This window comes from Pan troglodytes, chromosome 21, assembly GCF_028858775.2.
Source record: "Pan troglodytes isolate AG18354 chromosome 21, NHGRI_mPanTro3-v2.0_pri, whole genome shotgun sequence".
Lineage (NCBI taxonomy): Eukaryota > Metazoa > Chordata > Mammalia > Primates > Hominidae > Pan > Pan troglodytes.
This window is the reverse complement of record NC_072419.2, coordinates 64,963,474-64,991,381: the sequence shown is the minus strand read 5'-3', so window position 1 is coordinate 64,991,381 and position 27,908 is coordinate 64,963,474. Positions and strand designations below refer to the sequence as shown.

The 27,908-nt window shown below is 46.7% G+C and overlaps 1 protein-coding gene across 14 annotated transcripts in view; it reads right to left on the bottom strand.

Annotated features, from left to right (window-relative positions):
* Positions 1–27,908, bottom strand: part of NPEPL1 (aminopeptidase like 1) — a 65,999-nt gene that overhangs the window by 20,057 nt on the left and 18,034 nt on the right. For 6 of the 14 annotated variants that reach the window (XM_063802671.1, XM_063802669.1, XM_063802670.1 and 3 more), the window contains 7 exons: positions 27,673–27,835; positions 26,524–26,615; positions 25,830–25,973; positions 23,332–23,412; positions 5,276–5,332; positions 3,148–3,333; positions 2,477–2,647 (listed from right to left, as the gene is read on the bottom strand). In XM_063802671.1, the coding sequence (XP_063658741.1) occupies positions 2,477–2,647; positions 3,148–3,333; positions 5,276–5,332; positions 23,332–23,412; positions 25,830–25,973; positions 26,524–26,615; positions 27,673–27,835 (894 nt within the window). Of the gene's footprint in view, positions 1–2,476; positions 2,648–3,147; positions 3,334–4,018; positions 4,275–5,225; positions 5,333–5,816; positions 5,948–17,547; positions 20,857–23,331; positions 23,413–25,829; positions 25,974–26,523; positions 26,616–27,672; positions 27,836–27,908 lie in introns of those variants that run through there. The other 8 variants (XM_009437476.5, XM_009437474.5, XM_063802673.1 and 5 more) reach the window with 3 other exon arrangements.

The window sequence follows — 27,908 nt, the reverse complement described above, 5'->3', positions numbered from 1 at the left end:
GGCAAAAACTATGTCTCCATGGGTTAAGAGGGAAAAGAGGATTAAGCAAGGCAAACCAGTTAGACTTTTTTAAAAGCTCAGAGACGAAGGGGAAAAAGGGGAGCTATCTCATGCTGGTGAAGATGGAAGAATTTGGGTTGAGGGGCAGTGGTTACAGGCCTCAGAGAGGACACAGTGAAAGAAATGAGGTGTGGCCCAAGTGCTGATGTGGGAGAGCTTGCCTGGGTGAAGGCGACAGCCTTCCAGGGCCAGAAGTGAAGAATGAGCTCTGACACATGAGAAAAGACAACCTGGGTGGCGCTGTGGGCTCGGGGACTGGAGGTGGCAGGCGCAGAGGCTGGGACTGCTGCCGTGGGGACAGGAGCCTGATGTCAGGCCCATCCAAGGATCTGGAGCTGGGAAATCACTTCCGGCCTTGCAGCCTCAAAAGGATCATTCTCAGCATTGAGTGAAATAACACATGTAGAAGTGCTTCCTGTAAAGGGTGCAGCAACACACATGCACACACACCACACACACACCACTCATGCACACACCAGCACTCATACACACACAGCAACACACACACCACACACACCACTCATGCACACACCAGCACTCATACACACACAGCAACACACATGCACACACAACACACACACACCACTCATGCACACACCAGCACTCATACACACACAGCAACACACACAACACACACAACACACAACCACTCATGCACACACCAGCACTCATACAGCAACACACGCCACACACACCACTCATGCACACACCAGCACTCATACACACACAGCAACACACACACCACACACACACCACTCATGCACACACCAGCACTCATACACACAGCAACACACACAACACACACCACTCATGCACACGCCAGCACTCATACACACACAGCAACACACACACCACACACACCACTCATGCACACACCAGCACTCATACACACACAGCAACACACACAACACACACACACCACTCATGCACACACCAGCACTCATACACAGCAACACACACAACACACACACACCACTCATGCACACACCAGCACTCATACACACACAGCAACACACACAACACACACACACCACTCATGCACACACCAGCACTCACACAGCAACACATGCTGCTCATGCACACACCAGTACACACACAACACACACCACACATGCACACCACACACACACACCACTCATGCACACACCAGCAAACACACACACAGCAACACATACCACACATACACCACACACACCACTCATGCACACACCAGCAAACACACACAGCAACACATACCACACACACACCACTCATGCACACATCAGCACTCAAACACAAACAGCAACACACACCACACATACACACCACACACGCCACTCATGCACACACCAGCACTCACATATACACAGCAACACACACCACAAATACACACACCACAGACACACCACTCATGCACACACCAGCACTCATACACACACAGCAACACACCACACACACACCACTCATGCACATACCAGAACTCAAACACACACAGCAACAGACACCACACACACCACACACACACCACTCATGCACACACCAGCACTCAAACACACACACAGCAACACACACACGTACACACAGCACACACACACCACTCATGCACACACCAGCACTCATACACACACAGCAACACACCACACACACACCACACACACACCACTCATGCACATACCAGAACTCAAACACACACAGCAACAGACACCACACACACCACACACACACCACTCATGCACACACCAGCACTCAAACACACACAGCAACACACACACGTACACACAGCACACACACACCACTCATGCACACACCAACACTCATACACAGCAACACACACCACACATACACACAGCACACACACACCACTCATGCACACACCAACACTCATACACAGCAACACAACCACACACACGCCACTCATGCACACACCAGCACTCACACAGCAACACACACCACACATAAACACACCACACACACCATTCATGCACACACCAGCACTCATACACACGCAACACACATCACACATGCACACACACACACCCCACACATACAACACATGCACATACACTCATACATGCACAGCAACACGTGTGCACGCACACACAACACACACACGTGCATACATCACACACGCGCACACGGAGCTCACATAAGCGGGCAGGGTTATTTGGAAAACAGCATGGACGTTCCTGGCACTGATTACGTGCTCAACAAACACTGCCTGTATACAACAGAATCCTGAAGTCACAGACCACGCTGAGGCAGAGGCAGGGGGCCTGGGTTTGGAAAAGCCTCTGCCGCTTCCCAGGAACCAAAGCTCCTGGGAAGGGCAGGAACCCCCTCCTGCCCCCGCAACAAGCTTTTCCCTCTCCCGACCTCCCTCCCACCTGCCCGATCTTGCCTGGGCCCAGGGGCAGTGTCTGCTCTTCCAGACACCCACCTGCAATGTGGACACCTCCACCGGCCCGTTGTCTTGTCCCACCAGGAAAAACTCCACGGTGACCGTCTTCTTCTCCAAGCGCCGAGAGGCACCTGAGCGGTGGGTGAACAGCGGGAAGGCCCGGGCCAGGGCACAGGCGGAAGCAAAGACCTCCGGCTGCTCGCAGACCATCTGTGGCACATAGGGAGACGGCGTGAGGGGTGCAAGGGCCGCCACCAGGGAGTGCAGGGAGCTGCTCTTTGAACGCCTCCGGAACATCAGCTCCCTGGCAGATGACATCCAGACAGAGATGTCCCACAGCAGCCGCCACCCCATCCCTCAGGTCATCCCTGGAACCATGGGACCACCATTGGTCATGCTCCAAGAGAAATAACACATTGGCCACCAGATGTCAACAGCCTGACCAGCCATGAAAATGAGGGACAGAGGGACAGACACTAAGTGGGCCTCAGGAAATCTAGGTTTGAGTCTCTGATTTGCCACCAAAACTGATCTGGGGCAAATCCCCGCGTCTCTCTGGACCTGTTTCCCTGTCTACAGAGCAGGGATGATAATGTCCACAGCCCTCTGGGCGTGCGCTGCAGTCTGAGCAGGGGCTGTGAGCTCCCCAGGCCCGAGCTCACCGCTGCCCGACTAGGAGCACCGTGGCTGCCTCCTCTCGAAGCACTCACCACAATGCAGCGATGGGCTCCGGGCGGCAGGCAGGTCCGCACCAGCCGCGTGATGAAGTGGGCGGCCGAGGGGCTGTTGTGCCGGCTCACCCTGCAGGGCAGGGCAGCCACGGTGGCGTAGTTCAGGTAGAGGGGACAGCTGTCCGTGGGGTTGGGGTTGAGCGTGCTCAGGGCAGCCTGCCAGAGCTAGATCAGAAGGGAGAGACAAGAGACAGAGGCTTCAAACAGCGGCCACGTGCCAGGAGGCCCTGCCCTGCAGCCACGGCCACAACCACTCCTGCAGTCCTGGAAGGGCACTGCGCAGCTCCCGGACACCGTTTTCCCATCCTTAGGGAGATGTGTCGCCTCTCTGCAGAGCTAACTGTCTCTAGGCTGGCTCGCATCCCCCTGGTGGGATGAAGCCACCAAGACTGGAAGGGCCAGGCTGGGGGCTGCTTTGCTTCCAACACTCGGATAGGGCTTAGGCGGCTTCCACCAGAGAGGGGGCAGGGGCCAGGTGTCCCCAAGGAAAGGCAGCTGGGGACACTGCCATGGGAACTTCTGGAAGCCAGGGCCTGTCGCCAGGCAGGGCCGACGCGCGGCCCTGGGAGCGGCCACGTCTCCCCCCCGCCGTCCGCAGGTGTCGCGGCCTCGCGGGGCGCAGGGCTGGGCTGACAGGAGGACCACCGCGCCGCACCGGCGACGGGGCCTGGGGCTGGGCCTCCGCGGGCGAGGACTGGCCTGGCGGCTGAGCCCTTCAGGGAGGCGGCCCGGCCTCGTTGGGCCCGGCCCGGCGGCGGCGGGGGTGCGGCGGGCGAGGCGGGGCCTCCGCGGGCCGACCGGGCCTGGGCTTCCGCGGCGCGGGTCGCATGGCGGCCGGCGGCCCGCTCACCTCCTCGGTGACCCGGGGCTGCAGCTTCCCGCGGACGTGGCTCCAGGGCACGCGGTGCAGGTGGTGCAGCTGCCCGAGCAGCAGCAGGGGCCGGCTCTGTGGGTCCGAGTCCCCCGCGCTCGCCTGGAACTGCAGCCCCACGTTCGCCATCTTCCTGCCGGCCCGCGCCCCGGCCCTGCCCTGCCCGGCCCGGCCCGGCCCGCCGCTCGGCCCCCTTCGCCCCGCTCCGGCCCGGCCTCGGCACCGCCCCGGCCCTGCCCGGCAGCCCGCGGGCCCCGCCTCCCCCGCCGCTCCGGGCTGCTCGCGAGACGTGCAGGGCCCGCCCGGGGCGCGAGGGGGCGCCGGCCAGGCCGGGCGGAAGGGTGCGGGCAGGCCCGGCCGGGCAGGCCCGAAGCCGGCCCCGAGCAGGCCCTGCCGAGTAGGGCCCGCGCGCCCGGCCTCCAGCGGCGCCGCCCCTGGGCCTAGCGGCCCGGGCGGCCCTGCCCAACACGCGGGGCGACGTGGCCCGCCAGGCAGCGCCTCCAGGACGGGCCTGGCCTCCAGTGGGGCCTGGGCCGACGTAGGCCCAAGCCCACCCGACGCAGTTCCGCCCGGTCAGGCCTCAGGCTGGCCCCAAGCAGGTCCCCCGAGGTCCCTTAGCAGCTGCTTTTGATCCCCAGGGACCCCGCACCCTGGCCACCCATCAGTTAGGCCGGAGGGGCCCAGTGACTCTTGGACCTGAGTCAGGTCCTTTTGTCCCACTGCCTGGCATGGTGGGTACAGCGTGGACGGTCACTTCCTCCTCAATCGGAGGTTCCCTGGCGTTTATCAGACCCCGCTCTGCCAGGCACTGCCCTGGATGTGAGAGGGTGACAGGGACGTGGCTTTCCATCCAGGGCACTGCTGCTGGGATGGCCAGTTACAAATCCAGGCACTGCCTGGCTGCATGGGGGGCCTTCCCGCCCACCCCTTTGCAAGAAGGGTCATCTGGCACAGTCTAAGCAGGAAAGGAGGGAGGAGATGAGACGAGGAAGGAGCAGGGTGACCTGAGTCACCTCAGTCGCCTTACAGGGGAGGAAAGGCCATCGGGGGTGTGGGGCAGGAGCCGGGTGGTGGAGGAGCCAGGGGTGAGCCGTGAGTGGATGGTGGAGGATGGTGGAGGGTCAGGGAATGACCATGCATTGGGGAAGCTCCACCCAGGAGTCATTTAAAAGCAAAAATCTGTTACCCAACATCCTGATTGCTCAAGGGCCTTTGGTTGGTACCCTCCTCTGTTACCTCCATGTAGTTCCATAAGCCACTCCTGTTATTTTGAGTTTCTTCTTCATAACCAGCCTAAAAATAAAAAAAAAAAAAAAAACAGAAAAGAAAAAAAGAAAAAAAAGCACTGTCAACTCCCTGGCGTGGTGTGGGAGGTTTTCCACCACTGACCTCCCAGCTGGCCCCCTAGCTCCCTAACTTGTAGCCCAGCCACAAGCCAGGCTTTCACCTTCCCTGTCCACAGGCTCCAGGTCTCTCTGCTCAGCTCTGAGCCATGGTCCCTGGCCCCTCGGAAACACCACATAGACTAGAGCTTCAGCATCCTGAAGGCAGGTCTTTTTGTCTTTTTTTTTTTTTTTCCCTCCAGTGCCTGGCACAGAGCAGGCACTCAAAAAAAAAAAAAAAAAAAAAAAAAAAAAAAAGCTGTTGAATGACTGAAAGGCATTCCTTTGAAACCCTCAGCTTTCCCGACATAAAAGTCAACGCTAATTGGATCTTATTTTCTTCAAAAGATTTTACAGCAGCTGAATGTTTTCACACATTGGTAAAGGGTACTAACAGTGTGTATGAAGATCTCTCACTCTTTTTTCTGTTTGCAAATACGTTGCAGACAGGCACACGACACTCCAGAGGACTGAGACAGCTGGAGGATCTTCCTAGAGGGTGAGAGACTAAGGCCATGCCCCGACAGATGTAATAGGACTTCCACAGGCGAAGAGATTGAGAAAGAAGGCCTTCCACGTGGGAGAAGTCCTGGGAGGAAACACAGACGCAGAATATGTCCAGCAGGCTCTGAAACCTGTGTGGTTAGAACAGAAGGTTCCTGGAAAATAGGAGTGGGTGAGGAGATCGACTGGGGAGCCTGGCTCACTCTATAGAATTTTGCAAACTGAAGAGGGATCCAAGAAGCATTTCAGAAAGCCAGATCTAGCAGGTTTGTGTACAAGGAGTTGGAAATGAGATAAACTGTTGGTGGAGAGGTCATTTTGGAGATGTTTTTCTTTTAGAATTCTTTCATATTTAAGAATAGACTGAATAACCCTGACAGTCCCCAGAAAGGATGAACAAAATGATTCAATTCAACCAACATTTGTTGAGCACTTAGTGTACACAAAGCAAGAGAAAACGTTAGATGCTTGTTAAAAGCAAATATTGGTGATTCTGGTTTTAAGCCACCCCCGAATTGAAGAAATCCAAACTAAACAGAACGCTAAGGAATTATTCCACTTCAAATGCCTGCCAATTTCCTCAAGATTCAGCTTGTGACAGATACAAATACATTCCAGGAAAGTACTTTCCCTTTTTCACTGCTGACTTTACAGACTTTAACATAAATAAGACAGGCAGCACTTTGTTTAGATAAATTTTTATGAAGGTATTAATCCATGGCTTAGTATATATTTCACTGTCAATGAAAAATTCAACTCTATTTAATTTTCCTTAAAAAATGAAAGTTTAAAACAAATTACCAGATCTTTAATGCAACCCAAAAATCAACTTATGTTTTTGATGACTTGAAACCTATTCCACATTCAATTGGATGTTCAGACTTTGCTCCAAAGTTGAAGAAAAGATTAAAAACTTCTGGGACAAATCAGAATAAAGCTCCTAGAACTTACTAGGATGTTTTTTGGTACAGTTCACATTCTAGGACACATTTCTGAAATCCTATCTTGTAAGATGGCTCTAGGTGTTTGAAATGTACATTTATATGTTAATTTCATGTCAGACTTCACCCCTGTAAAACCTAATGCCTGCTTAGACTCAGCTGATTGCCACGAGGCTCTCAGATTCCATTATATCCGATACTTCAAAGAAACATTTCCTCGGTGCATCTGCTTCGTATTTTCTAGCGTTTTCATTCATTCATTCATTTGACATACATTTGTTGAACATCAGTTCTGAAAAGCTACAGGACCCGTGAGGCTTTGGGGACGCAATAGCGTGTGTGTGTGTGTGCACGCATATGTGTGTGTGGCCAGGAGGAGGAAGGGGAAGCAAGTAGAACAGTAAAATCCAGAGATCCAGTCACTGGGAGAAGATTGAGTTAGGGAAGGCCCCTTGGACTACGATGAGACTTTTGAGTTGGGCCTGGAGGGATCGGTTAAAGTGTGTCAGGCTGTCTGATCCCTGACCAAGGAATTGTTCATGCAAAGGCCTGAAGTAGTAAAGGACATGGTTCATTCTGGCACTGTCAAAAGCTCATGTGGAACCAGGCCCCGTGGCTCAGGCCTGTAATCCCAACACTTTGGGAGGCTGAGGAGGGTGGATCACTTGAGGCCAGGAGTTTGAGACCAGCCTGGCCAACATGGTGAAAACCCATCTCTACTAAAACTACAAAAATAAGCTGGGCATGGTGGTGCATGCCTGTAATCCCCGCTACTCGGGAGGCTGAGGCATGAGAATCACTTGAACCTGGGAAGCGGAAGTTGCAGTGAGCCGAGATCGCGCCACTGCACTCCAATCTGCACGACAGAGACTCTGTCTCTACAAAAAAAAAAAAAGAAAGAAAAAGAAAAGCTCCTGTGGCCAGATATAAAGTGCGCATAAAATATATACTGACCTTGCAGGTTGTACTTGACCTTGCAAGTAACTGGAGACCAGTGGAAGTGCCTCAGGCAGGCCTGAAGTGGAAGCAAGGAAGGGCTCCTTCCTGCTTCAGAATGACCTGCTCGTGAGCCCAGAGGAAGCAGAGGCAGGCTCAGCTCCAAGGACCTCCCTCCACCACATGGTCCTGGAGCAGCTGGCTGAGAAGTGAGCCCACAACCAGTGAAAACTGTGACAGCCGCACGACCGCCTTGAATGCTGCCCTGCGTTGTGGATGTTTGTGCTGTCCCTTGCTGCAACCTGAGGGAGGGCCTCCGTTGCCTTTTGCAACTGGCACCAGACATGCCACCTAGATTTGCACTAAATGTTCCCTGAAGGGAGGAAAGAGAACTCGTTGCCATGAAAACACATTTCTCTAGAAACTTTTTTGAAAAGTTCATTAACTTTTGGAAAAGATGAAAAACTAGTATAATGAACACTTGTATACCCTTCACCTAGATTCATACATATATATACAGATACACACACACACCACACACACCACACAGACACACCACACACACACATGCACACATACATGCACACACACCACACACACATACACACACACCACACACACACCACACACACACATACACACACACATACACATATATACACACATACACACATGTATACACACACAGACACACACATACACACACACACATAGACACACACACACACACATAGACACACACACACATATATACACACATACAGGCACACCTCGGAGATATTCTGGGTTCAGTTCCAGACCGCCACAGTAAAGTGAGGTATGCCTCTATATACACAAACATCCGTATATGTGTATGTGTGTGTGTGTATGTATATATGTATATGTATATGTGTATATGTATATGTATGTATGTACACATATTTTTCCCTGTACCATTTAAAGTAAGTTGTATACACCCCTACCTCATTGTGTATCTCTTAAGAACAAGGACACCAGCCGGGCGTGGTGGCTCACGCCTGTAATCCCAGCACTTTGGGAGGCCAAGACGGGCAGATCTCCTGAGGTCAGGAGTTCAAGACCAGCCTGGCCAACATGGCAAAAACCCGTCTCTACTAAAAACACAAAAATCAGCCAGGCGTGGTGGCATGCGCCTGTAATCCCAGCTACTCGGGAGGCGGAGACAGGAGAATCGCTTGAACCTGGGAGGCGCAGGTTGCAGTGAGCCGAGATTGCACCATTGCACTCCAGCCTGGGCAACAGGAGTGAAACTCCATCTCAGAAAAAAAAAAAAAAAAAAAAAAGAATTAAACTACCATCAGAGTGAACAGGCAACCTACAAAATGGGAGAAAATTTTCGCAACCTACTCATCCGACAAAGGGCTAATATCCAGAATCTACAATGAACTCAAACAAATTTACAAGAAAAAAACAAACAACCCCATCAAAAAGTGGGCGAAGGACATGAACAGACACTTCTCAAAAGAAGACATTTATGCAGCCAAAAAACACATGAAAAAATGCTCATCATCACTGGCCATCAGAGAAATGCAAATCAAAACCACAGTGAGATACCGTCTCACACCAGTTAGAATGGCAATCATTAAAAAGTCAGGAAACAACAGGTGCTGGAGAGGATGTGGAGAAATAGGAACACTTTTACACTGTTGGTGGGACTGTAAACTAGTTCAACCATTGTGGAAGTCAGTGTGGCGATTCCTCAGGGATCTGGAACTGGAAATACCATTTGACCCAGCCATCCCATTACTGGGTATATACCCAAAGGACTATAAATCATGCTGCTATAAAGACACATGCACACGTATGTTTATTGCGCCATTATTCACAATAGCAAAGACTTGGAACCAACCCAAATGTCCAACAATAGACTGGATTAAGAAAATGTGGCACATATACACCATGGAATACTATGCAGCCATAAAAAATGATGAATTCATGTCCTTTGTAGGGACATGGATGAAATTGGAAATCATCATTCTCAGTAAACTATCACAAGAACAAAAAACCAAACACCACATATTCTCACTCATAGGTGGGAATTGAACAATGAGATCACATGGACACAGGAAGGGGAACATCACACTCTGGGGACTGTTGTGGGGTGGGGGGAGGGGGGAGGGATAGCATTGGGAGATATACCTAATGCTAGATGACGAGTTAGTGGGTGCAGCGCACCAGCATGGCACATGTATACATATGTAACTAACCTGCACAATGTGCACATGTACCCTAAAACTTAAAGTATATAAAAAAAAAAAAAGAACAAGGACACCAGCCAACATAATCATGATCATATGCTGATCATACCCATGAAATTTAACATTGAAACAATACTATTATCCAGTATACAGTCTGCAATGAAACTTTAATTGTCCCCTTGTCCTTCATGGCTTTTTCTTTTTAAATCCAGAATCCAAATAAGGCATTGCGTTTGGTTGTGAAGCCTCTCTGGCCTCCTTTAATCCAGAACAGTCCTTACCTTTGTCTTTCATGCACTGGTATATCCTACAGAAGCTCTCACCATCTGGATTCGTCTGTTTTATTAGATTTGGTTTGAACGTTTTTGGCAAAAATACGGGTTATGGTTCCCATCGAACCTCATCAGAAGGCACATAAACTAAGTGTCCCCCATCATTGGGCAAGTGGGGTCTGCCAGATCTCTTCATGGTAAAAGTGCATTTCCCCCTTTTATAATTAATTGAATTGAAATAATTTTCTCTTTATAATCCATGGAGTGACACTTTGAGACCAAGAACCGTCTGGGTCCCAACCATCTATTCCTGAATGTCTTTGGTATCCAGTGATGATTTCTGCCTGAATCAAGTATTGGTTGAGTGACTTTCCAGCTCTATCCTCCCTTCTACACTTACTACCTGGTGTTCTTCAGCAAAGACCTCCCCCTCCCCAGGGCTGGCAGCATGATTTGTGGAGTCCAGTGCAAAACGAAAATGCAGCGCCTCTCTTTCAAAAAGCAATTTCAAGATGGCAACAGCTGAGCACTAAACTAGGCACAGGGCCCATGTGGCTATGGTGGCTGCACATCCTTGAAGCCAGCCCTGCCACAGCCCATACGTGTGTGCATCTCATCAAACATCACTGCTCCCAAGTGTCCCCACTTAGGCCAATGAGAGCTGCATCAGGCGGGCTCCTTTTTGATGTGTTCTTATCCATTTTCAAGGACTTTGTCCTTTCTGGAACAGTAAGATGATCACAGGCTCACTTTGTTCCTTCCTTGACCCAAATCCAGAGTCAGCCATTTCTCCGAGAAACCCTAGCTCCATTCAGTGAGGGGAATGGTTGGTTAGAGCCAACAGCTTCAGAGTTAGAGACCAAGCTCTTGTGCTGGGCATGCTCCCTGCCACTTGGGCATCATTGCTCCTGGTCCTCTTGGATCTGTTAAGATCAGGTTTTCTTTAACATCATGAGTTGATACTGATTCCTCCCATTCAAATCCACGTGACAGGGCTTTTCCTCACCTGCCCATCTTCCATAATCGCATCTCCCTCTGCCACAGTGAGGACCCTGGTTCCCAGCCCCTCCTAGGGTTTCTCACTCTGTTTCCCACAACACTCACCAATAGCCTCCGCTCCCGACAACAAACCCACAACACAGAGTTCAAGACGTTTTAACTTTTTGTTCCTAAGAGTATATTCCAGGGATATATTCCACATATACTTGATTTTTGTGCAGCTTACTGATTTGATGTACATTTAGGTTCATAAATCTGTGCTTCACAGAAAGGTTTGCCATTTTCCTTTTTTCTACATTTTCTTTTTTGACGACGTATAACATTTTGTATCATTCAAGTCACACCTATAAAAAGGAAATGTTCAAAGATCTCCCCATCCTGCCCTTCCCCCCTTTTCTCAGTCATCCTTCATAGGTAGCATTTTTTACCCCCACAGGTAACCTTTTTTACCCCCATAGGTAACCATTTGTATTAGCTTTTATCTTTCATGATTCTATTTGAAAAAAATAAGATTATTCATGGATCTTAAACAAAAGGTAGCATACTACATGCCATCTTTTGCACTTTGCTTGAAAAGCACATTTGGTAGCCTCATCTGCATGTACTGTGTCTATACTTTCTGGGATCAGTGGGATGAGAGAATGTGTTAATAAAAATGTACCAGCAGAATCATTTATTAACAACAAAAAACGTCTCTTCTAGCATCAGTTTTTAGGACCTCTCGATAAAATGAGGGGGCTGGGGCCAGGCATGGTGGCTCACGCCTGTAATCCCAGCACTTTGGGAGGCTGAAGCGGGCAGATCACCTGAGGTCGGAAGTTCAAAACCAGCCTGACCAACACAGAGAAACCCTGTCTCTACTACAAATACAAAAAGCCAGGCATGGTGGCACATGCCTGTAGTCCCAGCTACTTGGGAGGTTGGGGCAGGAGAATCGCTTGAACCTGGGGGCGGAGGTTGCAGTGAGCCGAGATCATGCCATTGCACTCCAGCCTGGACGACAGAGCAAGACTCCATCTCAAAAAGAAAGAAAGAAAAAAAAAAAAAAAGAGCAGGCTGAACTAGTTGCTCTCCGAGGTCCCTTGCCATTCTAGCAGCCTAAATTATCCTCCCAGGAAGGGCACAGTGTAATACAGCAATAACCTTCATGTCTCAGGAACTAAACTATTTACTTCTGAACACCAGCAAAATTATTTTTGTAGTTGCAAAAGTTTTCAAGGACATGTTGAAGACCTGGAGCCTTTGGATAGGGAGGCTGCGAGAAGGAAAAGAGAAATAATTAACAGACCAAATGTGGTTCCACATTCCTTTAAGCAAACTCAGTACAAGAAAATGGAGACTTACAGAAAAGCAAAATTAGGGGCTAAATGTTTATTTTGATCAAGGAATCTTTTGTTAGGAAAACCTTCACTTATAGGATCCTTTTAAATAGTATGTTTCTCTAGAGCATTGAAAATGATTCAATCTTCAAAAACCTGAGTCACCTTTTTTTCCAGAAACACTCTTGTGTTTATTATACATCTATCTGTAGTATCTGAATGTAGATCTTTTAAAAAGTAAAAAGAATTGACCTGGCGTGGTGGCTCACGCCTGTAATCCCAGCACTTTGGGAGGCCGAGGCTGGTGGATCACCTGAGGTCAGGAGTTCAAAATTAGCCTGACCAACATGGTGAAACTCCATCTCTACTAAAAATACAAAAATTAGCCGGGCGTGTATTTTTAGTAGGGACTGGGTTTCACCATGTTGGGAAGGCTGGTCTCGAACTCCTGACCTCAGGTGATCTGCCCATCTCAGCCTCCCAAAGTGCTGGGATTACAGGTGTGAGCCATTGCACCCAGCCAAAGTCTTTTTCTTTCTTTTCTTTTTTTTTTTTTGGAGACAGAGTCTGGCTCTGTCGCCCAGGCTGGAGTGCAGTGTTGCAATCTCCACCTCCCTGGTTCACACCATTCTCCTGCCTCAGCCTCCTTAGTAGCTGGGACTACAGGCGCCCGCCACCATGCCTGGCTATTTTTTTGTATTTTTAGTAGAGACAGGGTTTCACCATGTTAGCCAGGATGGTCTTGATCTCCTGACCTCGTGATCCGCTTGCCTCGGCCTCCCAAAGTGCTGGGATTACAGGCATGAGCCACCGTGCCCGGCCGAAGTCTTTTTCTTAATGCACTATGAATACACAGTAAATACACACTATAAAGTACTATTTTTAAAACAGGATTTATTTGTTACATTATAAACTCAGCAGCACACAAAACCAAGTAGTGAATACATCTTTTTCCCCCCTTTTAAATGAGAGGCAACTTTTCATCTCCCAATGCTCTTGGGGCCACAGAAAAGGGGGCCAGGTAGACGGAAGGACTCAGCACTCTGGGGTGGGGGGTGCTTCGGGGATCTAAGTGGAAGAGGTGATAGGGCCAGCGGTCAGCTCAGGGACTCCCCCAGTTGGGGTCCAGGGTCTGCTGGTGTATCTGTACCACTGCTGGGACTTTGGTAGTTCAGTGTTGTGCAGATACAAAATGTATGCCTCTGTGAGGCACACGATGTAAGTGCTGAAGTTCCGTGCAAATTTATTAGCACGAACTGAAGGTACTGTCATTGTTTAACTCATCCGACCTTTTAAATGGATAACCAACCTTGAGGCTTAATTGGATTTAAAAAAAAAAATCAATTTCTAGCCATTGCATAGTGTTAAAATGAAGTGCTGCATTCTCAGGCAATTGTAAAATCAGTTTTGCTCAGGACTATTTTTTATTATTTACCACTTTAAAATGACATTATCCATCTTGATAAGCATTTTATGTACACACATACCTTTCATAAACAACCACAAACGTACACGTACGTGCACTGACTCACGTCACAAAAGAATCATTAGTTTCTGTTGAGCAGCAGGCTGATTCATCAGCAGCAATCTCTTCACACCAATTACACAAAAAACTGAGCTGGGGATAATGACATACCACTGCTTGCAAATCTCTCAGCCTCGGCCGGTCTCATCTTTGTAATAAGAAAAAAATCCTTGAGGAAGCTTTTTACCAAATCGCATCTTGACCATTAAATCTTTCTTGAAGAAGGTCATTTAATTTTATGGAAAGAAATGAAAAATTAAAATGGCATAAGCAGTAATAGTCCTGATCTGGAAATCAGAAAACTGACGATTCTAGTTCTAGTCCTGTGGCCTTGGCAAAAGGGAAACTTGGGTCGCAGTTTCCCCCTCTGGAAAAGGGGGATGTTGGGATGGGGGGCGTTGTTCTCATTCCCCCACCGTTGATGAAAATGGAGGTCTATTATGGTGTTGTGCGTCAGAACACCAAGTTAAAACACGGACACACACACACACACACACAGAGACACACAAAACATTTGATCCCTCAGCACTTCCTCTGAGAAAAAGAGACCAAATGATGCATACGAGGGTCTTCTGCCTCCATTACAACATGTAATCATTTGGATGATTAGCTAAAAGCAATTATAGAATTATAGTTGACAAATTGAAAACGCTAAGCCCAGTGGTCTCTTGCAACTGAGCCTCATTTAAATGTGCATTGTGTTGAATGGAGCCTCATTTAAATGGTCCATCTTAGCCAGGTTACGGAACTGAAGTGGAGAACCACACAGCTACCCCGAGCATTCAGGACAATCCACAGAGCTAATTTGGACAATTGGACAAATGATTATTTTCTTTTGCCTCAATTGACCAGATAATTGTACACAAGTCTCTGCCATTTGACTCCATGGAATGTCTCTTTGTGTAGTAAGAAAGCCTGGCCATAGACTGGTACCATGACGTCTGCCCGAGGGTGGCATGGAGTTGGGGACAAGACACACGCAGCTGACACCCACCATGTAACTCCGAGTCCTAAATCAGAAGCACTTTCATACGTGCTAAAAGTCTCTGCTTGCACCCAGGGTTCTCATTAGTTCCTTCTAATACCCATCACTTGGGAGGAGGTTGTTTTCAAAACAGAATTAAAGAAAATCATCAGGCAACAAGGTTAGAAGTGGCATCTGGGTGGTCAAGAAAATTAGTGTTTTTTTTTTTTTTTGAGACGGAGTCTTGCTCTGTCGCCCAGGCTGGAGTGCAGTGGTGCAATCTTGGCTCACTGCAAGCTCCGCCTCCAGGGTTCACGCCATTCTCCTGCCTCAGCCTCCCGAGCAGCTGGGACTACCGATGCCTGCCATAACGCCCTGCTAATTTTTTGTATTTTTAGTAGAGATGGGGTTTCACCGCGTTAGCCAGGATGGCTTGATCTCCTGACCTCGTGATCTGCCTGCCTCGGCCTCCCAAAGTGCTGGGATTACAGGTGTGAGCCACCACGCCCGGCTTTTTTTTTTTTTAGACGGAGTCTCGCTCTGTTGCCCAGGCTAGAGTGCAGTGGCACAATCTCGGCTTACTGCAACCTCTGCCTCCTGGGTTCAAGCAATTCTCCTGCCTCAGCCTCCCTGGTAGCTGGGTTTACAGGCGTGTGCCACCACACCCAGCTAATTTTTATATTTTAGTAGAGACGGGGTTTCACTGTGTTGGCCAGGCTGGTCTCAAACTCCTGACCTCAAGCGATCCACCTGCCTTGGCCTCCCAAAGTGCTGGGATTATAGGCATGAGCCACTGCACCCAGCCAAGAAAATTAGTTTTTAAGAGCTAATATACACCAAGATATACAATTCTAGGCATGCATTTATGTGCATGCACAGTGCTAAGTTCTGAAATGTAGTTCATGTTGGATGAACCAGGCCTGCCTACCTAAATCTTAGAAGGAATGGAAACTTACCATAACTAATCGATGAATTAGAACCACAGAGAAGCAGGAAGTCTTTGTGATGAGCTGTCTTCTCTACACCCAACTAGGGACATCCCTTCTGTGAAAAGATCTTTCCACATGGTCCCACATGGCTTGACTAGAGTTAAGGGATGCTGATGATCACAATTAAGGCCCCATGTAGAATGACATGCTATCCTATTAGATTTAGATAGAAATGGTGCTAGGCTAGGTAAATTTTGTTGTGGCTACGTAACTATGGCAGACGGACCAGGAAGGATTCTAGATTGCTCAAACGTTGGATCAGGATCAGACTTCTTATAGGATGGTTGCTAAATTTCACAGAGGAAATCCATATCCAGCCTGTTTACCTGCTGTCAAAGTGAGCATTCAAAGGGACACCCCAGTGGCTCCCCACTTCCAGGCCTCCTGGCAAGTCATGCCTCCAAGTCATTGGTGGCATCCTGCAGCTCTCCACTGACAGCAATGCTTCTGCAGACTGCGTCTGCATACTCTTGTAGTGCTGGTTCAAGACTGGGCCACCAAAGACTCAGCTGAGAACATAACCCAAGAGGTCACCAAAGAGGTGTTGCCACCTTTATGTGGTCCCCTTCGGGATGGAGGATTTCTTCAATGTTATTAGATAGCATTGCCGGTCAGAATATTCTTGAACCCTGTGGCAAACGTCTCTCCCTCGAGAGTGGATTTGATTCTTGGACAGAGCCAGTGGCCAACATGCGAGTTGGGGAAATGTAATTTCTTAACAAAAAACCGGTGAGAGTGCAAGAGGAGGAGGTTGTTTCTTTTGTGTGGTTTGTCGACAGGCTCTGAAGGGTACTGCTGTTGAGTCGCCGCAACACCTCAGGACCAAACGCCAAGGGCGCCAAAGAGACCTGGCATGACAGCTGCTATTTTTTGTTTGCATAGGTTCTGGTGATGAAACCACATACCTCTACCATCACTCAGGTCCACATCTCCCACCAGCAAAACAAATGCATCAAAGTCAAGTTTCAGGACAAAGGTCCTCCTTGGAGGACCCCAGGACAGGCACAATCAAGGGGAAACATAGTCTTGGCTTTGAGTTAAACTGGCAGACACTTGTCTCTGAAGTTTTTGGTGTAACAGAGTAGGAAACAAAATCATTTAGAAAGTCAAGTCTCCTAGAGCCTGTGTGTAAGAATTGCTTCTCAACAAGGCACATCACAGTTTTATTTGGAGATTTCCAAATGTTTCTTGGTATGTATATAAAGCATATATTTTCATAAGAAAAATACTTATCTGCCTTTTAGGCAGTTGTTCTTTTTGTATATCAGATAGTAAATAGATTGTCCCTTTGAAAGCATCCATTAGATAGATCTACTTTCGGACACTGAGGCAAAGGCCTCAGGCACAAAACAGAGTCAGGGGCCCAGAGGATCACAAAACTGGCCAAGCCCTCCCCTAACACAAATGCACTGGAAGAAAACATGAACCCATTGTTAAAATTAATACTAGGATTGCAGGATGTTCTTTAATCTGCGTGATTGCTTTATTGTACAAAAAGTTTCCAGTAACAGTAAATTGGTTTTAAAAAAGGACAAAAAAGTCATTTTGGATAGAAGTGCTTCACTAATTGCTTTATTTAAGCATACAAGAAAAAAAGTTTTATCTGACCAATTACGTTGGAAGGGTTTTATTACCTTTAAGAAGCCATTAGCTAGGATAAAACACTGAAAGCACTTGTGTCAAAACAAATAAATAATGTAAATAACGCTCTCTCAATTAGCAGAGAAAACAGTGAATCCGTTAAATCAGAGACACACATCACTTCACAAGCATGGCCCAGCCAGCACCACCACCCCCAAAACGAACAAAACAAGAGACAGCAGTTTTCAGTTACAATCTTGGGAAAGATCAGGAGCTTTGGAAAACGCGTGGTAAACATGTCTGTTTCTCCTTCCACCTCCACTCAACCTGAGCCGCACCCGGACACTTTAAAGGAGGCATGTGTACAGAGGCTGCATCCAGGGATGCCCAGAGGGAGCCTGCCCTGCTAGGCCTCCTCTCAGAGGGCGCATCCCAGGCAGAGGAGACTGGCCTGGGTGATCGTTACCTCCACGGCCCAGTAGAGTGTGGAAAAACATGAGGTGCCCACAGACAATGGCTGCCAGCGAGTAAAGGGAAAGAAACCCTGAGGTACCATGATTCTTTTCTCTTACTTCCTCAAATGCTACTGATCTCTCCTCAAGTACAGGCTCAACAGAAAAATACAGTGGTTTGAGGACCCCAAGAAGTCAGCATACAGGCCCGGGGCCAGCTCCAGGCTGGGTCTGTCTCTCCCACCTTGGGAAACCCAGCGCTAAAACAATTTTTTTTTTTTTGAGACAGAGCCTCGCTGTGTCACCCAGGCTGGAGTGCAGTGGCGTGATCTCGGCTCACTGCAACCTCTGCCTCCCGGGTTCAAGCTATTCTCCTGCCTCAGCCTCTTGAGTAGCTGGGATTACAGGCGTGTCCCACCCGGCTAATTTTTGTATTTTTTGTAGAGACGGGGGTTTCACCATGTTGGCTAGGCTGGTCTCGAACTCCTGACCTCGTGACCGCCTTGGCCTCTCAAAGTCTGGGATTACAGGCGTGAGCCACCGAGCCCAGCCCCTCCTTAAAACAGTTTCTAATCAGATCCGTTATTTTACCCAAATGGGTTGAGGGAACAAAAACCAACCCTCATCACCCTATTTGGTGAAAATAAATATAAATAAAAGATGATTCTCTCTTAAAGGGTCACTTTCCTTCAGGGGTTTGTAAGACTCAGCACTTTAAAAAGCTTGAACAGAAATCCGGTATTGCTACTGTGGACTGTTTTTGAGGCAAGTTCCCTAATGTGGACAGCCCCACACCTAAGAGCAGCAGATCTAACTTGGAACGTCTCAACCATGGGTTAAAATCAGACGGGATGAAAGAACACCTGCAGTGACTCTCAACAGCTATGGAAGTCTCACATTGCACGGCTGACTGATGAGGTGCTGGCTGCTTATTCTCCGGCCCTCTTTCCTAAGCAATGTTTGTCAGGGAATACCAGGTCCGCTTCCTGAAATGCCAGGGCCCCTCTAGGACCTTATCATTCCACAGCCACATCAGTAATAGGAAAACCACCAATGGCTACCTGGAGGTGGCACCAACTTGGAAAGGGAAGGCTGGGCAGGGGTTTGGACACTAAGCCCATGAGCTGTTTGGACAACTTCAATCTCTGGAATTGAGTTTAAATTTCTGTAAACAACTTTAAAGTCAATTCTAGAGAGACATTTTATGTGACTGGTCCAAATAAAACAGCACATTTAATGAGGTCATATTCTTCTTAAACTTTTTAAGAGAAGCAAAAACAATGGAAAAGCCATTAAAATTTACACAAAGACCATTAAAACTCTACTGGTGTCAATTAAAACAAAGCCAATAAAACATGAACAACTTCAAAGTTACCATCACTTTCCACACTGTTCTACAGTTATAGGAATATATTCAAGCACCATATTGATAATAGGTAGGTAAACGATGAAGTCCTACTTTGGCGGTCTGACCCACGCTCACACAAATGAGGAGCTTCCTAGTCAAGATGCCCCCAGTCCTTGGCAATGTGCCTGCTTCCTGGGCATTGCTCAGTGGCAATGGAAGAGCCAATAAATCAAATCGCTGGTGGAATATTTTACTTTGAAATGGAGTGATGTTTGGTTAATAATTTGAGATCCACTAATCCTAAATGGGGTGACCCATTTAAAATGGCCTCTGTGTAAATTCACAGTTCATTAAATAGAGTCTGGTTTGAACAGGTCATTATGTAGTTAGTATATAAGTAATGGATTGAGCAAGGATGGCTGGGGATACCCATGGGGACACACTGGCTGAGTCTGGTGGCTTTCATAACACTGTCAAGCTTTCTTTTAATGTGAGATTCATTTAAATCACCAACTTAAATTTAGGTGGTTTTGCTTAGTAACCTCTTTTGGTTTACAGTAGAAAATGCAGTGCAAAAATTTTAAATGAGGAATATTCCATTTACAATTAATTTAAAACTTATGAAGCTGTTTTAACTGGCCCATCTAAATGTGTTAATTAACATCAATGATGGTTTCTTATTTTTCACACTTTGTTACTCTGATCATTAACAGTGATGGAAAAGCTAAATTAAGTTAATGGGGAACGGATTATACATTCTTAAAGGACTTCTTAGTTTGTTTTCAACTGGAAAATATATAGAGAAAGATGAAGGGGCATTTTTGCCTCTACTCATCAATTTTTGGTACCAAATTTCTTAAAAACCAGATGGTTTAAAGAAAATTTTTCCAAAAATTATTTTAACATTCTGCTCAGACATGGCTGCTAAAAAAATAGCATATACACATATAATACTGAACAGCTTCTGCAGTGCCTGTAAACTCTCAGCTCATTTTCTCTTTCTAAAAAAAATATATATTATAACTGATCCCAGAACTCAGTCTCTATTGTGCAGCAGTATCAAAGGTCCTTAAATTCTCAACAATGAAGGAAAAACAAAAACCCATTCCCCGGACCGCTTGAGCAGGACTAGGGAAGGAGGAGTCCGTGGATGGAAAGGTTCGCTGCCCCGACGCCCTCAGATTCCTCGAGGCTGCACCTCTGCGGGCAGCTGGCGGGGCGCAGGCCAAGCCCCTCACACCCGGGAGATCCACACGCGCGGCACACACGAAAACCCAATGCCACTTATCGAGACTTCACGCCAACGAGGACAACAATGAGCACAATGATGATGACAAATAATATTAAAATCACAAGCATCTTCCGATTCTTCTTTTGATACTGTTCTGCCTACAAAAAGAGGAGGGAAAAAAGGCCGTCATTTTCCCCAAAATCCCAAATCAAGTCCCACTCGTTTCCAGAATGAGGCTTCCAGATCTCTCTGCACAGTGACTGAGGTCTCTGCTACAGGCTACATGATTGTAATCCCTCCATCAGTCCCACGGAATTCAATCACCAGGAGTGGAAGAGCCCCATGATGCCGGTGCTGCTTATTTACCCTGGACGTGGAAATGGATTTGTTGGAAACCTACTACTAAGACAAAGGCTGACAGGGAAGTGAAAGCTCATGCTTCCGGGTGCAGCTGGGCCTGCTTCTCCCTGCTTTTCCTCCTGCAGGCCGTGGCAAGCGCCCCTGCAGCACGGGTCGCCTGTTCCCGGTCCGTGTTCCTGGAGCGAATGCACAGTTCCTTCACCGCGGAAGGAAACAACGGGCTGGAGGACCGTACCTGGCAGGTAGGCAACAGACTCCCGGAAGAGGCCCCATTTCGACCTCCCCTAAATTTGGAAACAAAAACTCATCCTTTGAAATAAAAACAGACACGTGTGCCCCATGGATGTCATATGCAGAAAGATCCCTCTGAGGCGCGTCCTCCCAGTGCCGCTAACGATAAAGCAAAGGAGCCCTCCAAGCTCAATCTGGGGACGAGGCTGCACCCTGCACATCTCTTCACCTTAACACCACATCCTGGAAGCTCGGCAGGAGCGGGAACTCCATCATGCCTGGTAGAGAAATGCCAAAGGGCCCCACCTGGCTGGCGAAAGACACACAGCACTGAGAAAGGAGAGCCAGAGGACAGCAGAGTTCAGAGGGCGCCGGGAGGCACGTCCAGGGAGAGCATGCGCTGCCTCTTCCAGACCTTGCTATGGCACAGGAGGGAGGAGGAGACAGCGGGAAGGCAGCCCTGGCGAGAATGGCAATCTCTCCTGCTCCATCCCCCGCGGTGGGCTTGTTTCCTAAGTGAGCCTGCCCGCCCACCTGGAGGAGCCCCTCATCCACCAGGAGGAAACATCAGGCAGGGGACAGCACCGAGAGTCCGGTCATGGCGAGCAGCTCCCGACGCTCAATCACCCTTAGACTAGCCGACTGCCGAGCACGCGCGTGCCGCCTACAGCCTTGTGGCTGGAGGGAAGATGGAGCACGCTGACTTTTCTAATAAGTAACCCAGAACACCAGGGAAGCCAATACTAAATAATATACTGTAAAACCTCTCAAAATGATTTATAAAGTAGAACCTAAAACAAAATTTTTAGTTCCCACTAGATTTGCTCACTCCCGCAGAGAAAGCTTTTCCTTTTATCTGTGTTATATTACAAAACATATTTCACTAGTTTTTATTTAAGAAACTTCAAAACCAATGCATAATTCAGCAGCACATCAAAACCTGGGTATTACAGAGTGAGAAACTTAAGTTAGTTTTCACTTTTAATAGACAGGGCTTGGCAACCAAATTAATCTAAATGCTTAAAAAAACCCTGCATAGACGAGGTCAGACTTCTCTTCCCACCACAGGCTGGAGTCTCATATCCACCCACACGTGGCAACAAGCCCCCTGAAAAGACAGCTCAGGGCTTCTGGTTAGACTAGTGCAAGGGCTGACTTTTTATAAACCCAATACTGCTATTAAATGGGGCGATCTCTGGTATAGGAAGCGACTGATTTCAGAAAAATGGTAGAGCAGTCCAATAGTGAATTGGCAAAACACTCATTATATGGCTAGAAACTCCACTGGGTCTCAAAGATACAAGGAAATGGATATTATTTAATTTGTGAAGTATTGTTATATTCCTTTTAAAGAAAATATGTAACCAATTATATATGAGAGTCTCAGCCGTTTATGCATGTTTCTCATAACTGATAAGATTCCTAAGATGCTTTCCATCTATTTTTTTAAAAGAAAGAATATCATAAAAACATCCCTGAAACAGCTACCTTATTAGCACAGAATAAAAGAATTACTACTCTCACTTCAACAAACTTCTCTTTTCTCAAGGTAATACAGATATGCTGTGGTAATTAAAGAGAAAATTAGATTTTTATCTTCTGCAGAATGATTCTCCATCAGCAATTCATCAGGAATGTATCACAAGAGAGGCCCAAGTCAACGGCAACAAGCAGACAGATTTTCAACACATATTTTAGCAAATGCCCAATTGATTTCCTAAAACAAGAAGCATCAGAAAAGAATGAAATATTTTCTAAAAGGAAGAACTCCAATCTCTTTAGAATTTACTGTCACAAAAAGGAGTTCTTAGCAATTTTGGATTTAAGTGTGAGATACACCTGGAATCATTAACTGCAATAAAATGGCAACAGCCCCCACAATTGGCTTTAAATGAAATGATGAATCCCTTTTTACACTACTGTATTGAGAGTGGACAACACAAGAATGCTGAAGATCGTTATGGTGGAAAAGAACCCTCTTACCAATTCTTGATTACTTGAAAATAGTTCCTAAGATTCCCAAGTCTTGAAAGACATATTACCTTGTGAAGCTGTTTCAAACCATCTTCAGTTTTGATACAGGACTGTTCAACGTTATAGTCAATTCTGTCAAGGACTGTACCCTAGGTAATAAATGACAGTTACAGACGATCAACAATGGCAACTGGGAAAACTGAACGTCAAAAATGAGATATGCAAATTACAGACATCATCATCCATAAGATGATGTTTTCCTTCCCTGTGTGCTGCAGGTACACACGGAGGGCTCTGGAGTTCACCCTCAAGCAGTGTCAGGAGCTCGATGGCAGAATGCTGGTTAGTGCCATCAATGGCAGAATGCTGGTTAGTGCCATCACATCTAGCTCACGAGAAAGAAGTACTGACAGACTGAGGTTTCCTTATTGGTTTCAGCTGCCATAGAAATGCCATATTCGGACTTCCTGGGGCCCTAAGAAATCTATGGTCCAGTGGACAGAGGCTCTGAGCAGCACAGAAGCTCTGCGCCCATTTGCTGCCTACGTACTTGGATTCAAGTAAGCAGAGAACACCAGGTAAGCTCGCCCCTGTCATAAGTAGACCTGCAAATTGACTATCACGTCTATAAACGTGGATCCACATCTCTATGGGTCAGAGCAGGAAATGGTAAACTCCAGTCTACCACCTAAAATTAAAAATTTGGACTCAAGGGGAAGATGTTTAATTGTTTAATCTCTTAAACAATTAAATTGGAAGACGGGGACACTGGGCTATGAGGAAGAACAGAGCTTTTATTGGAAACATGCTGGATTAGAAGAGATAGCAGTTCACTGGGAACCACTGGAGTAATTAATGTAACTGGATCTTCCAGAGCCTGAACACTCCATTCTGCAGTTGGTTTCAGGGGGATCAGGACCCAAATCCCTGCTGGCAAGATAATAAAATGCCCTAATCAGATTTTAACGGTGAACAACAATTTAATTCTACTTGAACGCTAGTGGTTCCAATTGCCATTACACAATAACCTGCCAGAATTAGAAGGGAAATCTTCTATAGCGTCAGAATCATTGCTGAGCTCGGTCAGAGTCAACTAGGTCTCTAGAGTAGTGTGCTCACATGAGTACCCTCGAGGCATGGGAAGAGAATATTAGAACTTCATTTATCAAAAAAAGATTTATTAATATTCTTATAGGGAATGACAGTAGCCTATGTATATAATTTGTAAATACACACATATACAGGCTGAGTATCCCTTATCTGAAAAGCTTGAGACTAGAAGTGTTTTGGATTTGGGATTTTTTTTTTAGATTTTGGAATATTTGCATACACATAATGAGATATTCTGGATGGGACCCAAGTCTAAACACAAAATTCATTAATGTTTCTTATACCTTTATGTTTCATATACCATTAATGTTTCATATACATGGCTTGAAAGTAATTTTATACTATATATATATATATATATATATATATATATATATATATATATATATTTTGAGACAGAGTTTCACTCTTGTTGCCCAGGCTGAAGTGCGATGGTGCAATCTCGGCTCACTGCAACCTCTACCTCCCAGGTTCAAGCGATTCTCCTGCCTCAACCTCCCGAGTAGCTGTTACAGGCACCTGCCACCATGCCCAGCTAATTTTTTTGTATTTTTAGCAGAGACGGGGTTTCACCATGTTGACCGCGCTGGTCTCGAACTGCTGACCTCAGGTGATCCATGTGCCTCAGCCCCACAAAGTGCTGGGATTACAGATGTGAGCCACCGTGCCCGGCCACAATATTTTTACTAGTTTTGTGCATAAAACAAAGTTTTGACTGCATCCTGTCACATGACGTCTTGTGTAGGGATTTTCCACCTGTGGCATCATGTTAACACTCAAAAAGTTTTGAATTCTGGAGCATTTTGAACTTCATATTTTCTGATTAGGATTGCTATGTATATATTCATAAACATATGTATATATGTGTGTGTGGGTATATATATATATATATATATATCCTTTGAGTGTCATATTGGCACTCAAAAAAAAGTTTCAAATTTTGGAGCATTTTGGATTTCAGATTAGGAATGTTCAACCTGTATTATCATATATCATATTATTATTGCATTCCTCTCATTTAATCCCTAACAAGCATCCTATGAGGATGGTACTATGATTATTAGTCCCATTTTACAGATGAGAACACTAGAGTCAGAGGGATTAAATGAGAATTGTGTAACTGTTAAACTGCTAAGAGCCAGGGTTCCAACATTCCAACCTCCCAGGGCTTTTCTCAAAGCACCACACTCCTCTGATAATTAGCACCCAGGAGACTTCAGTAAAAAATGTAAACACTGAGGTTTCAACACTAGTCCTATTATTTTAAAATTAATCAAATTTAATATTTGATTAATATTAATATATATACACACACACACACACATATAAAAGGACAGGTGCACACACATGTTGAGAAAATTGGCTCCAATTTTTTTCCCTGAAAGGAGTACAGGAAAAAGAAGGAACAGATAGTATGGCAGAAAAACCTATTCACGAGGAAGGCCAGCTCACGTACCTGTTCTACAATCATCGCTCCTAAGTCCCTGAATATTTCATTCAGGTCAGAAATGGACTGTACAATCTGGCGAATCTCTCGTTCCCGCTCTTCCACCATCAGTGTGTTCTGCTCCACCAGAACTAACTGGTCCTCTGTAAAACCCTAGCAAGACAGTACACAATGTGTTGGATAGATTGTTTTCCCTCTCAGGAAAGCTATGGTATACTTGTTTAGATATAATTTAAAGACAATGAAAATAATTTAAAGAAAATGAATTCTGAAAATATTTCTACAAAGCACAGTAAGCACTCATTTTTCCCTAACAGGAAAGATTCAAACTCCCTAAACCAGCAGGATCTAAAGCTCTGAGGCCATAGCAGGGAAGACAGAAGCCCACGTCTGCCAACTCCACAAGGGCGGATAAACAAAACCCCCGGGATAGCCCTCTGTTTCTCTGGGCTCTTCCTAAGAAGGCAGGGTGTTGACCACTTTCCCAAAGGCTCTGGAAAGCAGATTACAAGGTCTCCCTGTGGCCTTCGGAAAGGAAGAAACAGTACGGCTGTTCTTCCACCTGCTGCAAAACAACCTGATGAATATACAAGTCAACTGTATCAATCCACTGACACTGCACAGAAGTTCGAGGTCTAGGAGGTGAAAGAAGCAGAATGGGGTGCACAGACACAGCAATCAGCTTTGCAGCCCCTTCACGTACCCGATGGTAAAGAGTGTTATCGTCTCCATCATCCATTAGTGGTACTGATGTGTCGAAAAAATGCTGGGATCTTTCCTCTCGATTCTTCATGCCTATCACAGATAGGAATTCATTTTACTTGAATATGTAAACCATCCTGAGTATTGTTCTACCATTAAAAGGGGGAATTCTAGAGTAAACTCCAACAGTCAAAATTGAGATATTCTTAGCCGCTTTAAAGAAGCCTATCTCCAATGGGGGTGGAGGGAGAGTAAAGGATTACAAACATACAACAATATGCAGGCATTTGGGATTATTCAAGACAAAAGTCACAGTGTAAATGTGCACAATTCACTTGATGCCAAGATAAAAATGACACAACCATCTGAGAATCTCTAAGTGAAGCAGAAAAATTTAATCTAACTGCTGTTACAAAACATTTTAAAAAATCAGTATTTCTCTCTAGAAGCATCTCTAGTATGAATTCCATATGGCCCTAATCAAATTTTGGAAATAATAAAATTAAAATACAAATATGCCAGTTGTCAGAGGGAGGGAGAACTAGTTTTTTTGGAGTATGTGGGGACTTTATTGATTGCAATGGCAATTTTAAAAAACCCAGTTTACAAGGTGATTAGAATGAGAAGAGAGCTGAAATCCGGCTTTGCACTATTTGGGAAGAAAAGGTCTGTTGGGTGAACCCGTGGTGCCAGCAGAGGAAGTGTTTCAAGGACCCTGGGGAGGGTTTCTCAGGTGCTCTCAAACACTTCGGTTGTTATGCAAATATGTGGCTTTCGGTAATAACAACTGCTTTTTACCTGTTGAAGAGCAGCTCTCCCAAACCCCAACATCCAGAAAACAACAGGTTTTTAAAATGTGCTTGGTTGATTTTCAAATTCTTGCAGCTTGACACAAAACAAATTTTGTTTGCTGAGATGCTGAACTATCTTGGTGCCCTCCCCCAGCCTTGGTCGGTACCCCACGCTGTGCCTTCATTCCAAGCCAGGGTTTCACATGGGGAGGAGGCTTCCCTTTACTGTACAAGGTATGAACATGTTCAAAAGCTAACAATGAAAGGTACTGGACTAAATGAAAAAATAGTCGCCAAAAAGAAAACATAAAGTGCTTTTCTTACTCAAAATCCCTTCACTAGGCCCGGGCAGCACTCACGTTTGAGGTAGCCTGACTGTGCGTGCCGGAAGCTGGTGGAGAGTTCCTGCAGGGCCTGCGCCAGCGAGGCCACCACGTTCCCAAGCAGCCGCCCCTCCTGCTCGGAGCAGGCCCGGGACCGGCTCGGCAGGGCCTGCACGGCACGCTGGCACCTGTGGAAGAGCTAAGAGAACAAGCCCGAGGCTCAGGGCAAGCCTGGGAGAGAAGCCCCTCTGCTAACACTGCCACATCACAAG